A 14032-nucleotide genomic window follows, 5' to 3' on the forward strand; every position below is an offset into this window, starting at 1 on the left:
TGACCTAGACAGGTTCTTTGAGCTTCTGTCCCAAGTTCTTGTTCCTCCAAGAGGCCTGTCTCTGGCAGCAACCTACTGAAATCATTGAGGTGCTCCAACAAGGCCAGCAAATGGCTCAGCAGAGGTTGAACTGTTCCCAGTGGGAGCAGCAGCAAGGAGTACATTACCTGGCACAGCAAGCTGCCAGCCACTGAGTTGTACAACACCACTGGGACAAGGGTGAGATGGGAAAGGAGGATTAGGCAGAAAACAGATAGAGAAGCATAGTAGAGATTTAATTACGGATTTTAAAATCCACTTATTGAATGTGTTTATGTGCTTGTCATCAGATCGCCTGACATCTGTGCATTAACAGATCTGACTGTTCTACTGCTTTTGAAACTCTGGACCTGCTTGTGCCACTATGTAATTATACTTGGTGCTATTTTAGCACACACCACCATATGGCATCCCCATGTAAATGTTTGATTTATATCACAGATATTAAATAAAATTATTTAGTTTTATTTAGTTTTCTGTTGATCATTAATAAAAAAGCTTTCAAGCACTGAACAAACAGCTCACATAAAGACGAAAACAAATCTTCTCTAATTCTTACTGTTCAGCTTCTTGGTTATTTGTTTATCTTGGGAACTCTCCTTCAGCAGTTTCGTAGATCTCCTGAGTGTCTCAGCAGCACATGGAAGCAGTAGGTGAAGATGCTCACGAAGGAGCACAACACTGCTGTCGCCCTACGAAACAGCAGAATCATCGGTGTAAATTGAAATGCAAATGTGCGCTTTAAGCTATTGTGTACCACTTCACACAAAAAATAGATTCAGCTAATTGCTTTGTAATAGTAATGTATGGCACTATTTTCATCTGCTTGTGTAGCTGATAGGTGTAGCATACCTCAGGGCTGGAATGGATGAAGCAATGGGCCAGCAAGTGTTTTTGAAGTCCAGACAGCAGCTGGTGGAAGTGACAGGGAGGATCAGTCTGTCCCTGGCTATCACTAGAAAGCTGTTTGTCACTGTTTTTTTCCAGTTCCCCAAATGCTCGTTCCTGTATTAACACACAGGAAAAAAAAAAATTATGTGGGGTAGCAGGAGCACTGCTCTAATCGAAAAGTGATACTGTGTAACAAAATATCCAGAAGGAAAACGTCTGGGCAAAAACAGTGCACAACATTTTCCCAAAAATAAACTCTCTACCCCATCTGACACACTTAAGACTAAAACAAACGAGGTCCAAGGTTCCGTACCGTGTAAAAGCCTATGCTGAGAAGCAGGGTTCTGAGGAGCACCTCTGCCAAGTGCAAGGGGTCACAGGCTTCAATAGAGCTCGACGAGGAGGGTGGCCGGACTGACATGGCAGGTGTAAGAGGGGGTCCCAGGGCTGTCACCTCCCCAAAGTTGCTGTAACCTAGCAGAGACGCGACATGGCTCTGGTCCTGAAGGCTACTGAGGACCATGTCTAACTGAAGACGCTTTAAAAGATGCAGATGAAAGAAGAGAGATCTGTTAAGTATTTGATCGTGCAAGCGAAGCTCCCAAAAACATGTCAGCAGTGAAGAAATAATGTTGTTACAGCAACACATTTTCACAATTTCTGAGCCGTCCGCACATATTGCCTAGCAACGCTCCAAGTTGGTGCTGTAATCCTGACAAACAAACAGTTTGCTAGCTCCATCCTTTTTCTAGCCAGCTCTCTGGATCAGAGCGATTGTTTAAAAGAGGAAAACCAAGCAGCCTTGGCAGAGTCTATGTTGTTGAATTTTTGTCTTTGTACCCAAATGTCTTCGATGTTGATGACATTCTTAACAGAGTGCATAGAAACCACATTTGTTCCTAATAAAGAGCACTACTACTGTATAATGGCACAAGACATTTATTTAAATGGCAAAAAACTTCTCTAAATACCTGGCCTTTGGAGAGGACATTCAAGCTCTGAGGGCCCTGAGGAAGGAGAGAGAGGAGCAGCTCTGTTCTCTCCCTCAGTGGAGGCAGCAACAGAGATGCACCAATGGACAAGGTGTTCAAAACTGCCTGAGGATTGACAGAAATATCAGCTAATTTACAATAAGCGGTAAATGAAAGAGTAAACAAAAAATGTATTTGAAATATCCCTGTTAGACGTGGTCATAGGCGCATTAAAATAATTTAGAATGGGACAGCCTTTCAGTTTACCTGCTGTATGGAGTCTGGCATGTTAGTGTCGATGAGCCTGAACAGAAGGTTTCTCAGGGGCCGGCTCTGAGCACCCAAAACCATGGCACCAGTGCCCCCAGCATGAGCCAAAGACAAGTGAATGGACAGCAGCTTCATGCACAGCAAAAGAAATTGATGGTGGTCCCTGAGGGTCAGATACAGAAAGCATTAATGCATGGTTTCAGTGATTGATGTTGGTGAAGGTAACCATCTGAATTAAGTTTCAAACAGAAATAATACAACCTTGAGGTGATTGAGTATGTTTTTTTTAACTCACTGTAATTGTATAATGGAATTTCATACCTTTTAGATAAGAATGGAGCAGGTGGTATGTCGTTCCTGATGCCATCACAGTAACTTTCTAGGAAGGTGCGAAGGTAGGTGAATGTGCTCTCCTCCAAATCAACACAGAAGGGCCTGTGCCATGCGACCAGTTGCCTGGGAAAAAAAAAGTCAATTAGTCACTTAAAAAGAGCTTCTGCTACTGGAATTCACGTTGTAGAGGAGTAGAATATATTGATTCAAGGCTTTACCTGTCAGTTGGAACTGCAGTCCATGCCAGGCTGTGAGATGTACCAGCAGTGATTTGCTGGATAGAAACCCCCTCTAAACCAAGCACTTTCTTAGGTTTGGTAATAGGTGTGGAAGTGTGGCCTTGTCCACATTGACCCATGGTGTTGTTCCCCCAGGCATACACTTCATTCTCTGAAGAAAAAGAGATGCATACACATTCACAATTTAAACCTTCAATTTGTAAACCCAAAACTTTTGAACATCTGGCTTAACTACAGACGGTATCTTACCGTGGGACAGAGCCAGACAGTGGCTGTCTCCACATGAGATATCAATAATCTTGGTGATACCCAGGTCCTCTATGAACCTGGGCCTCAGAGAGGTTGTCTCAGAGGAGCCACACCCTAAACAAGAGCCACAGCCCCATGCAAACACCTGAAGAAATAAAATTGCATCAACAAAAATGAATGCATGAGTGACGAAAAGTCATTGTATTTTTGAATGGAATTAAATGCTAATACAGCTGCTGAAGACAAATAACAAAATAATAACTTTAAAGGAGATCATTTTTAAATGCTCTCTCTAAACAAAATCTTGATGACAAAGAGAGTACAGCTTTGTTAAAATTAGTTAAAGGTTATATGGCTGCCTTTTTTTTTTAACCAAAGGATCAGTTTTATATAAGTTGTTATGCCAAAGTGATATGGGTTTAACTTTGGTGTCAAATGCAAAACGACTTTCATTTGGCACTAATAAGTTCTGACACTAAAACCATCCAACTCTCACCTGTCCTGCAGAGGTAAGAGCCAGAGATGACTGGCTGCCAGCACACACTTTCCTGATGATGAATCCATGCAGGGCCTCTATGACTTTGGGGCGATACACACGATTGGTGTCTCCATGGCCTAGTTTACCTGCAAAGATGAGTCATATCCGTGTACCAGGCTTCATGGCTCACTTGCTCAAGATAGCTTTGTTTTGATAACTATATATAAAGATATATATTATAAATAATGTCTGAATATCTGTTCAAGCTGATGTTTCTATTTGCATGCAATTTCAAGCTGCCACTTCCTCTGCCAACATACCATTGTCCCCTCCTCCAAAAGACCACACAGTGTGTCCATCCTGTGCCACAGCAATGGTGTGGGAGCTGCCACAGGCCACCTGGCCCACACCACTGATGTCCTTCACCAGTGTGGGCACATTCCGACTTTGGCTGTCACTGTGACCTAATCATGGAGAAACATAGCATGTTGCAAACATAGCAGGGGATTGATTTCACTTCAAAAATGTTGAGCACTGGCAACTTGAGAAATAAGATGTGCACCAAGTCTGCCAAAGTCCCCTTCTCCCCACGTATACAGCTCTCCGTCATTCGTCACAGCAGCACTGTGTCTGTAGCCAGCAGACACAGAAATAACGACCTGACAAAGACATGGACATATAATTAAATAACTTTATGCCTTCTCAAAAAATACACAGAAATGCATTTACAAGGATGCTCTCTATAAGCCAATGTGCTTACTTTGCCTAAAAGCGGTCCTTGTATGATTTTGGGATATTTCTGTGTAGCACTGTTGCCATGGCCCAGTTTCCCATACTCTCCATCACCCCAGCTGAACACCTAGAAGAAGTATATAGAAAATTCAGTTCTTACATTACTTGACTTATTTGATACATTTACATGAAAAGAAAATATTTCTGTTATGTAAGAGAAACAAAAAAAACCACCATCGAAAAACCTTATAATACGTATGAGCAATGGTCACTTCAGTTCCAACAGTAATTTTAAGATCTTACCTCTCCCTCAATGGTGATGGCCAAAGTGTGACCATCAGAGCCCTTGGAGGATGACACTTTCTTCATGTTCCTGTGTGGCTCCAGCACAAGTTTCTTGGGCATGGATTGGTTGTTCGAGTCCCCCAAGCCGAGACGGCCATAGCTGCCCTTTCCACATGCTTTCACGGAACCATCTGCGGATACTGAGAATGTGCAGTACTGACCCGCCTCGATCTGAAAGAAGAACAACGTCGATTAAGGTGAGAGCATTAGCTAATGTACCAGAATAATGCAGTTATAACGACATATTCTTTAAAAAGGGGCTTTAAAGTTTGGTTTCCTTTTTCCTACCTACAAATCATTACTAAAGTTAAGCCTAAGAGTTGTGTGTAATAAAACTAGTGTTAAAGAGTCTTAGCCTCATGTGTAGTTATACCATCTGGGCATCACTGAAGCCCTGCGTCAGTTTGGGCAGAAGGATTTTCTCCAGAGTTCCCTCTGCCAGCTGATGGCTGCTGTTGCTGCCCCACACATACACCATGACTGTGTCACTCTCTGTACCAGGGGAAGCTGCCTCAGTGCTGCAGGAGCACAGGCAGTAGGACGCTAGGTTACAAATCTGCCAAAAGGGGAGGAAGTCAAATCAGTTACTGGGAATTACAAAAGTTCGTTATTGTGTCTACATGTTACCATGCACCACTAAATTCTCTGTTACCTCTTCAAAGAGGCAGAGAGCAGCTTGGGAGAGCCGACAAAGTCCATCTGCGTCCTTTTTCAGCACCTGAGTATTGACATAGTCGCCACGAAAACCCTGGGAAAAAACATGTTCAGCCTTGAACACATTCTTCTTAATAAGGCTTGATATGTTTGAATAGTAAAGCGACTTGATTTCCAGGGCACTCCGTGATTCTAAACTGTATGTCAGCACAGGAAAAACCACTTCCCAAAATCTGTGACATGGCACTGCATGACAAAGCTGCGAAAACACAGCTGTTAGTAGTTTTCTATCCTCCTCCTTTTGTATCGCATCAAGAACCAAATCTAAATTGTGTTTAAGGGTGTGTAATCCATTTGGCTCTTTATTAGATCTTAAATGTGGGATGTACTGTACATGCAAACTTCTAAATCTGTAATCTGAAAATCTGAAATCATGTACAGTATCATGAGATTGTTGGAAATACGCAGCTCTGCCTGTCATTTGCACAGAAATACTGCAAATCTGATTAGCCTGCTGGAAGATGACTCAATATGCATACCTAGAGAAGACAGCAAGACTGACTCAAGGCTAATCCTAATCTTCACACTAATATAGCCCTCTGAGCTTCATATGAGACCATTCAAATTCAAGGGATGGCTTACAACTGGGATGGATCTGGCAGTGAAGAGTCATTGTTCCTCTTAAGAGGCAAAAGGGCTCATTAACGAACATGCTCATAAAAATGTAAGAGAGTTACCACAGAGAAATGTATAAACTAACCTCTGATGAAATTGAAAAAACACAATTATATATTACCCTGTTTGATCCTATGTTATGATCTGGAAATGGTACACTAATAAATCCACAGTGTTTTGCCCTCATTAAAAACTGTCCATGAGTAGCTTAGTAAATGCAGCCAACAATCTTTCCCATAGACATGTGCTGTTCATAATAATGGTTATGACTGAAAAAAGTTGATGAATGATGAAGATGGCAAAGAGAAAAACAGGTGGCATACCGAATATTGCCTCATTTGGAAAAGGGTTTGATGGATGACCTCAAAGCCCACACCAGCGGACTGCTGGGAGGCCATTGATGATGAGGAAGTCAGCGCAGAGGCGCATGAGGACATGGAAGCAGCCAAAGCTATCTCCACCCACTCCAGCAGAAATTTCAGAGAGCCTCTTTGCATGGCCAAGCCCAGCAGCAGCTCCAGTGCGAGTCTACGACCGGTGGAGTCTGCCCCACCTGCCCCACTGTTCACTGATGTCTTCTTAAGGAAGTCAGCCACCTGTGCCAGGCAGTCCAACCCCACGGAGGGGATCTTGTTCTCATTGGCCAGAGAGAGAGGTGGTAGTGAGGCCAGCACTGAAGATGCCGTGGCAAGCACATCATTGCAAAGTACAGACTCAGGATGCACCGAAGCGGCATATCTCCAGTTTTGCTGCAGAAGCGAGAAGAGCAGACTCAAACCTGTCCTCACACCCATCTCTATAAGAACATCTGTGCCCGACTTGACCTTGGATGCTCCTCCTGGCAGGCAAGGCTCTGAGGCCAGCTCAAGCTGCCCACATTCTGCCCCGCTGTCCGTGGACTGAGAGGGCAGCTGCGCGCGGAATTTGTCATGATATTTGCTATGAAGCGCGTAGTAGATTCTCTGGAGGACTACCAGCCTGTGGTGGAGGCCCAAGGTGTAGGAGGTTTGCGTCAGCATGCGATGCGCCAGCCATCTCTGGCTGTGAAGCAGGGATGATAAGTACTCTTCCTTCTCCTCTGAGGCACTGGACTCGCACTCAAAGTCTGGCAAACGTGGGCCAATGAGTTCTTGAACAGGCTGAGCCAAAGTCACCACTTCCTTGTTGAGAAGAAGCTTACTGTAGAGTGCAGCAGCTCCATGCCTCCTGGCTGTCTGTATGCTGTCTTCTGCTGCCCAGGAGCTATTGAAGTGTTCCTGCCACTTTAGCAACACATGGGTCTGACAAGGCAACATGGCTGAGCATTATATATACTCCGATGTACACCTATAAAAAGAGAGAGAAATGAGAATTAATGAGGCCTGCATCTTGGCAAAACGTACACAATTCAAATGTATCACTCCCTCACATTTGATTAATATAATGAAAAGGCACTTTTACTCCTATCATCAATTTACAGGCAGGATTTGTTTCTCAAAGTCAATGTTCTAATGCATTTCCCTGCCAAGTAGATTAACTGTGAGGGTGTCAGGTTTCTCCTTAGTGCTGGCCCTATTCCAGCATATAGCACACCCAGGCCATTGCCACAGGCCCAGTGGGTATCACTGAAATAGTTCATCTCATTCTATGATTGCGTCCAACACAACCATACTAAGGAGGGCACTTTTGTCTCTCAAGACAGCCACATGGCATATATTCTGTTTATCTTCATTTAAGAATATCAGTTTCATCATACGGCTGGTTGATGCAAAAACATACCTTGAGAGATTAAGCACACATGGGTGGTTATAACTTGACCCTAACCACCTCCCCATCTCATTCAAATCCTCTATCTCAGTTAGAATGTGCTTGTCATAGTTATCGTCTCAAAGTTGATCACCTGATTCTCTGACATAAAATCCCGCAGGAGGGATTACTGGAACCCCGCCCTCGACCCCAGTCTGCGTGTCTGCATACTTTGTCACCTTTCCAATCTAGTAAAGAGCGACAGTGTTGTCGCTGGTGAGAGGAAATTTAAGCTCTACAAAGAAAATGCTTTCCTGGAATTAAGAAAAACAAATTCCCCCACCTTGCATTTTCATCAAGGATATGTAGGTTTTCTAACAGCTCTTTTAAGGCTGAAATTGAAATATGACGGTCCCCATGACAATCATAAAATGGAGGTCAGCAGTTATAGCCTAGGGGGTAATTTCAAGGCAGTACCACTTGTACAACATTCACCTTGCCACACCTTCATCCATTCAGCTCTGAAATATATATATAAAAAAAGTTGGTTTGATAACAACTAGTTACAGGCTGGAAAATCAGTGATTTCAATATAAACTGAGTTCTCACTCCCATCAAGAGACATTCTTGCTTGAGGGTAAATTAACAAGTAAACCAGCTCCACACTGTTGGATGACACTCCTGCTGTTGTTTTACACGAAAACATGAGGCATATGACTGAGCCAATGCTAGCTACTGTCTGCTAAATATGCGAGCATGGCACTTTGACGGTAGTCCACAGGCATGGAGTCTCATCTCTCTTGCCCTGCCTGAGGCCTGTGGGGCTATATGGTTTCCACACTGGCCAAAAATAACAGCAAGCATTGATATAGTAATGGGCTCTTTGGTCAGACAACCACCAGCGAGCAACCACCAGCATTGTTAGATGCAACTACCACTAATGGCAAACTATCTGACATCGTAGGCTGAAAACACTCAGGACACCTCTTTAGTTTGGCCCTCGTTTCTTTTTCAGCCCAGCTAACCTTAGACTTTATCTATATAGAAAATGTTCTCAAAGCCCAATCCACGTGAATCATGCACCAACATTCACAACCTAATAACATTTTATACTACCTTCTATTAATTACAACCATAAATTGAGCAAAATGACCCAACAGCTTTCCATTAGGCTACAAAAATAAAAACATGGTTTATGGCAAGCTTAGACCTAATGGTAAAACCTGCTCCATACATTAAAAAAAAAACACACCAAATGAATTATTTTTGATGCAGGCAGCACTTTGACTGTGAGACTAGATGAAAAATCTCACACACATTAACTGTGTTCTTCATAAAAGTTGTCATAATGCTGATGACCGTTTAGAAAATTCAGCTGCAGTAAGATGTGCTTTTTATTGGACCACGACTCCATTAGAGAGAGAGAGAGAGAGAGAGTGAGAGTGAGAGATGAAAAATCTCCTTGCACCCAAGGTGACATCTGGAAATGTCTTTGTCCAACTAAAATTTCAAACCTCAAAAATATACAACTTTCAAGAATATATAACAAAATAAAAAAAATAAAAAGATTTTTTGCATAATATCCAACTCCCAGCTGAAGTCAGTTGGGGGTCAGATAGACATAGATATGTTTGGCATGGACTGAATTTTCTGCAGGCCTCAACCTGCAAGAGAGAGAGAGAGAGTGTGTATCAAATACACCCTCCTTTGCATTGAAAGAAAGCCAGTGAAAGGCACCTGCATGACCCTTACCCCCCCAATCTGGTGACTTTCAGGGTGTTCATTTAAAAACACCCCCCCTCCTCCCTTTCTTTGAAACACCCAGCACTGGAGTCATAGTTTCACATCCCCTGTTTCAAAGTCACCTCCTCAGCTGGAGGAGGATGCTGAGCCCTGTGGTCAGTTTGGGCTGCCGTTGCCACGACAACGCCGACAATGAACATCTAAACAACGGGATGCTCGGGATGTATCCAAGATGTCAGAGGACTTCAGTTGACGTCTGAGGGGGCCAGTTTAATCACCTTAACCTGCAGGGGCTTCACGTCGACAGAAGTTGGGCGTTGAGTCGCTGGCTCATGCTACCGACAGCTAGCCGACAGTTAAATGTCAGCGGACTCTGCAGCGTTAACGTCTGCCCTCCGTGGATATAAATAGAAAGCGCATATTCGCCCACACGGTGGTCACAAACAAGCCGCAGTGTCCCAAACACCGGGGACGATTTTGTGCGGAGCTAACGCCGGCTGCAGTTCGGCGGCTCGTCCGCTCCATGGCTGTCAAAAACCGGACCAAGCCCCTCCGCCGGTCCGCTGACAGCTACCCGGCAAACCCCCCCCCCCCCCCCCCCCGCCCAATCCGTGCCCCGGCACCGTCCTGCTGATATATCTGCTAAATCAACGGCTGTAAAACAAATAAACAAGCCGCAGACATGAACGTTACCTTGACAGTAAAGCTCCCGCTGATGTAGCTGTTTGCGTTACCTGTCCCGTCCCGGTGAGGTCTCCCTTGGACGGGAATATCATGTCAACCTTCTCAGGTTTCTTCTTCTTCTTCTTCTTCTCCTTCTCCGCCTTCGTGTTCTTCTTCTTCTTCTTCTTCTTCGTCTGCTGGAGTCGCTGCAGTATTACCGCCACCCTGTGTCACGGAGCAGGGACCCGCAATCATGTTTTAATACAGCCACCTTTTGTTTCCCAATATGAGGCTTAGTGATGAATGATTCCAGGGGCAGACCCCAGGGAGCATTACTGGGGCCCTAACCTGATCCGACCACCACCAGTCTTTAAACCTTCAAATCCACATCAACATAATGACAAAACCAGCCTTAAAAATTGAAAAGAAAAACTCTGACAAACATCCTTTGATACTGATGTAAACATGTGTTAATTGTGGCAGCAGCCAATGGAGATAAAAACAGGATGCTTAAATGGGCAAAGCACTGAAGGTCACTTTAAATCCTGTAAATCAGTGCACTATGGCTCTGGTGGGAGCTTTGTCAATTCTGGGAAAACAACCTTGAAAGTGTTGCAGTATTAGAAAATGTAAGAAGCACTGCCAACAAAAGGAGCTAAAGATCAGCCCCAATGTCCCTCTGAATGTTTGCTAGTTTTGTTTCATTGTCCTGAAAATGGCTGCTAAAGGAAAACTCGCCATTTAAAGCACTTCACTTTTATATTTAGTTATTTGTGTCACAATGAAATTCCTCTGAAACTGTTTCTGTTGTTGTTGTTTTTGACTTTGAAAAGAAAAACAAAAAAACTTTGAAACACCCACAGCATCTTATATTTGATGGAGGGTTATTTATTTATTTATTTATTTATTTTTGTCAGTTTCTTCTCCCTTGTTACAAAAAGAAATACAAGTAATATGACAAGAGGATTGGTTTAATGATTAAATTCACCTTTTAATCTAAAAAAAATGTAGGCTAATCAATTTTTACGTGAGCCCCCATGATGATTTCATTGGTCTGCAATGGCAAAATCCTTTGTGTTAAATATTGTCAATATGATTTCCTATCATAGGATGTTGTGACTAAAAACATCTGGAGGCATTAAAAGTGACTTCATCAAAGCCTGTCGGAGGTTTGGGGGCTCCGTCACTCACACAAAAACAAACCAAAGATAACTTATGACATCAGGTCACACGAATTTCAATTCCTGGATGGCGGTCCAGAGTTAATCCCACTTCCAAGCCGGATTTCTAAAAAGGGTGGTCTGACTGGCAAAAGGGACGACAACACCGGAATGAGGAAATTGACGAAGGGGGGACAAGCCATGTGCAAAACAAAGTTGTTCATCGCTGATAACCATGAAACCTGATTAAGCAGAGGTCACTCCACTCAGGTCTCCCAGAGGCGACCCGCGTCTCCGTCTGTGCTGGATCAAACCGCACATCATTTAAATAAATAATAAAAGAGGAGCTTTTTTTTTTTTTTTTTTTTTTTTAAATAATCCGAGCTCTCCCCTGCATCCAGTCATGTCTTTTCTCCTCATCACGGTGCTCTCCTCACTCCTGGTGCCGGACGCGGAGGCGTGGAGCGCCAGCGTCAAGTACGCGGTGAACTGCCCGGACAGATGCAACCCGGAGCGGTGCGGCGGGACGCAGCGGTGCACACGGACGGTGCTGGACGACTGCGGCTGTTGTCGGGTCTGCGCGGCCGGCAGAGGGGAGCACTGCTACCGCACGGTGTCGGGGATGCACGGGGTGAAGTGCGGACCGGGGTTGTTCTGCGAGTTCTACAAGGACGAGGACGATTACGGAGACGAATATGGGATCTGCAAAGGTACACACACATGAAATGTTTTTTTTTTTTTTACTGTTGTTTCTGCATGCTGCATTTTTGAATGGAGTGATGCTCTGCTGCACCAAAATCCAGTTCTTTTATACAGTATTTGAGGCTGTTATTCTCTTCAGTGAACAGCACCGTTGATGTATAATCACTGGTTATTATTATTAAACATGCACATTGGCAGACCTGTACATCCTTCAAATGTGACTGCTTATTCAACTTGATAATTTCCCCTTAATCTTTCTATCATCTGAGGCTTTGAATGGCACATAAGCATCAGCGCTGCTGCTCATCACTGGTTCTCCTGTTGACTAACTAAAGCCTTTATTTATTGTGTTTAAGTTGTTGTTGTTTTTTTTCTTACAGACTGTCATTATGGAACTTATGGGGTTGAGTGCCGCAACACATGCAACTGCAAAGGAGGCATTTGTGACAGGGAGACAGGAGCTTGTCTCACCCTGAAATTCTTTGCCAAAATTGCCAGCAAGCTCAAGACTGAGCCACAAGCAGGTAGTCCTCATAAAGTAAACACTCTGCTACTGCTTGTCAAAAAGTGTTTTGTGTCTCTGATACATTCTCATGAGTCTCCCAGCAGTCCAAAGTCTCACCAGCTGGACTAAATTAACGATTAGTCATTTACATGGGTTGAAAGATGAATGGATTCTTTCCTTTGTATTTTCAGGGGGAGACGGTGGCTCTGGAGAGGTCAGCCCAGTCCAGAACACAGATCAACACACAGACAGATCCAACGCTCCAAAGAGGCTCAATCCTCGCTGACAAGTGCTGACCAACCTGAATCTATTCAGTGTAAATGTAGCATTAACTTATAAATGATCTGAAGATATATTTTATTATGTTAAATGGCAAGGCAACTTTTTTTCTTTTTTTTTTCTTTTTTTTAAACACAGCATTTGGAGGTTTTCTTTGGACTCTTTGGTCCTTGTTTGATGCCATCATCTTTTCTAATGAAATATGCAGACTATTTCGGCACCTCACTTTTATTGTTCTGTTCTGTTTGTACAATAGGTTAAAGATAATTATCCACAGTCTTGCATTCAGTGTGCCTTCATATATTATTGCTGAAAAAATGAGAGCTAATGTCACAAGAAAGGGCCATGCATTTATTTTCAAACTGAATACGGCAATATTTTACAGTTCTTCATCATGATATTCTATCGTACTGTAGGAAAACGTGGCAAAAATTACATGTATGACACCAGCCATTGTAAAGAATGCTCTTACAATTAAACCAAAGTTATTACTGAGTGTTGCCTTTTGCTTTCCTTTGTGTAGTTTATCTATTAACTGTATGCATCGTTTCAAAGAGTAACAGCATCATCTAAGAATTGGGGAAAAAACACTATCAGTGGCTTTATGATGCAAACATCAACAATAAAATATTCCCATGAACGGAACTCAATATTCTTTCTACTAATTTAAACATCTTGCATGGTGAAACAGATAAACATGCTGTAAAATAAAAGATACATAGGGCAAAATTTCAAAATGAGAAGGTAGATGCAAAGGTTTACAAAATAAATGTTCTTCTGTCTGCTTCCTGTTGGCAGCAATCAAAGCTTCATGCCTTCCTGGAAAAGTCTCTTCAGCTTTTACAGGTCTGAATTGCTGGCTGAAAGTTAAAGCAGCTTTCGACTCTGATGGAATAAATGTTCTCACTTAAACATCTGTGGGATTGATATGTTTTCCTGGACCATAATCGTTTCCACTTTATGCGCTATTTCTAGAAGAATTTGACACCTTAACATAAGCAGAGGGGCCTGATAACTGGCACAGATGGTAATAAATCAAATTCTGAATATGATTTCTATGGAAAAAAAGAGGAGGATGCATTTATATTCTTGGAGTGACATTAATTTATGAGAGTTTGGAGAAAAATGCTAAGAAGTCTGGATCGTGCAAAAGGCATTCTTGTTTCCGATGTTATTATGAGACAGTATATTTAAACATAAGAGCAGAAATGTTTCTTTACTAATGCTGAGAATTATTCATGTATCCTTGAGATTTCAGACATGGAACGCTGTGGGTTTTTCCCAGCTCCCACAAATGGTAAAATATTCTTAGTTCCCATACAAAAAAACATTTCAGTCACGGAAAAGTACTTTCCCCGCTATTAGAATAAGATCTGAAG

General features: G+C 42.9%; 2 protein-coding genes across 3 annotated transcripts in view; one reads left to right on the plus strand and one right to left on the minus strand.

Annotated features, from left to right (window-relative positions):
- LOC115051889 (probable E3 ubiquitin-protein ligase HERC1) overlaps positions 1-10157 on the minus strand; it is a 36497-nt gene extending 26340 nt beyond the window's left edge. For both annotated transcript variants that reach the window (XM_029515653.1, XM_029515651.1), the window contains exons 1-18: positions 10038-10157; positions 6200-7202; positions 5200-5295; positions 4921-5103; positions 4506-4718; positions 4231-4329; positions 4033-4129; positions 3791-3934; positions 3489-3616; positions 2993-3137; positions 2723-2894; positions 2493-2627; positions 2169-2334; positions 1902-2027; positions 1244-1468; positions 892-1044; positions 599-731; positions 5-208 (exon numbers count right to left, since the gene is read on the minus strand). In XM_029515653.1, coding sequence (XP_029371513.1) covers positions 5-208; positions 599-731; positions 892-1044; positions 1244-1468; positions 1902-2027; positions 2169-2334; positions 2493-2627; positions 2723-2894; positions 2993-3137; positions 3489-3616; positions 3791-3934; positions 4033-4129; positions 4231-4329; positions 4506-4718; positions 4921-5103; positions 5200-5295; positions 6200-7171 — 3391 coding nt within the window. In that variant the 5' untranslated portion in view covers positions 7172-7202; positions 10038-10157. The remainder of the gene's footprint in view (positions 1-4; positions 209-598; positions 732-891; positions 1045-1243; positions 1469-1901; positions 2028-2168; positions 2335-2492; positions 2628-2722; positions 2895-2992; positions 3138-3488; positions 3617-3790; positions 3935-4032; positions 4130-4230; positions 4330-4505; positions 4719-4920; positions 5104-5199; positions 5296-6199; positions 7203-10037) is intronic.
- Positions 10158-11567: 1410 nt separating this feature from the next.
- Positions 11568-13263, plus strand: esm1 (endothelial cell-specific molecule 1). The gene is made up of 3 exons (XM_029516313.1): positions 11568-11877; positions 12250-12393; positions 12566-13263. Exons 1-3 carry the CDS (start codon positions 11571-11573, stop codon positions 12658-12660), a joined length of 546 nt encoding a protein of 181 aa, XP_029372173.1. The 5' UTR covers positions 11568-11570; the 3' UTR covers positions 12661-13263.
- The last annotated feature ends 769 nt before the right edge of the window (positions 13264-14032 follow it).

The sequence above is a fragment of the Echeneis naucrates genome, chromosome 12 (genome assembly GCF_900963305.1).
Source record: "Echeneis naucrates chromosome 12, fEcheNa1.1, whole genome shotgun sequence".
In the NCBI taxonomy this organism is placed as follows: domain Eukaryota; kingdom Metazoa; phylum Chordata; class Actinopteri; order Carangiformes; family Echeneidae; genus Echeneis; species Echeneis naucrates.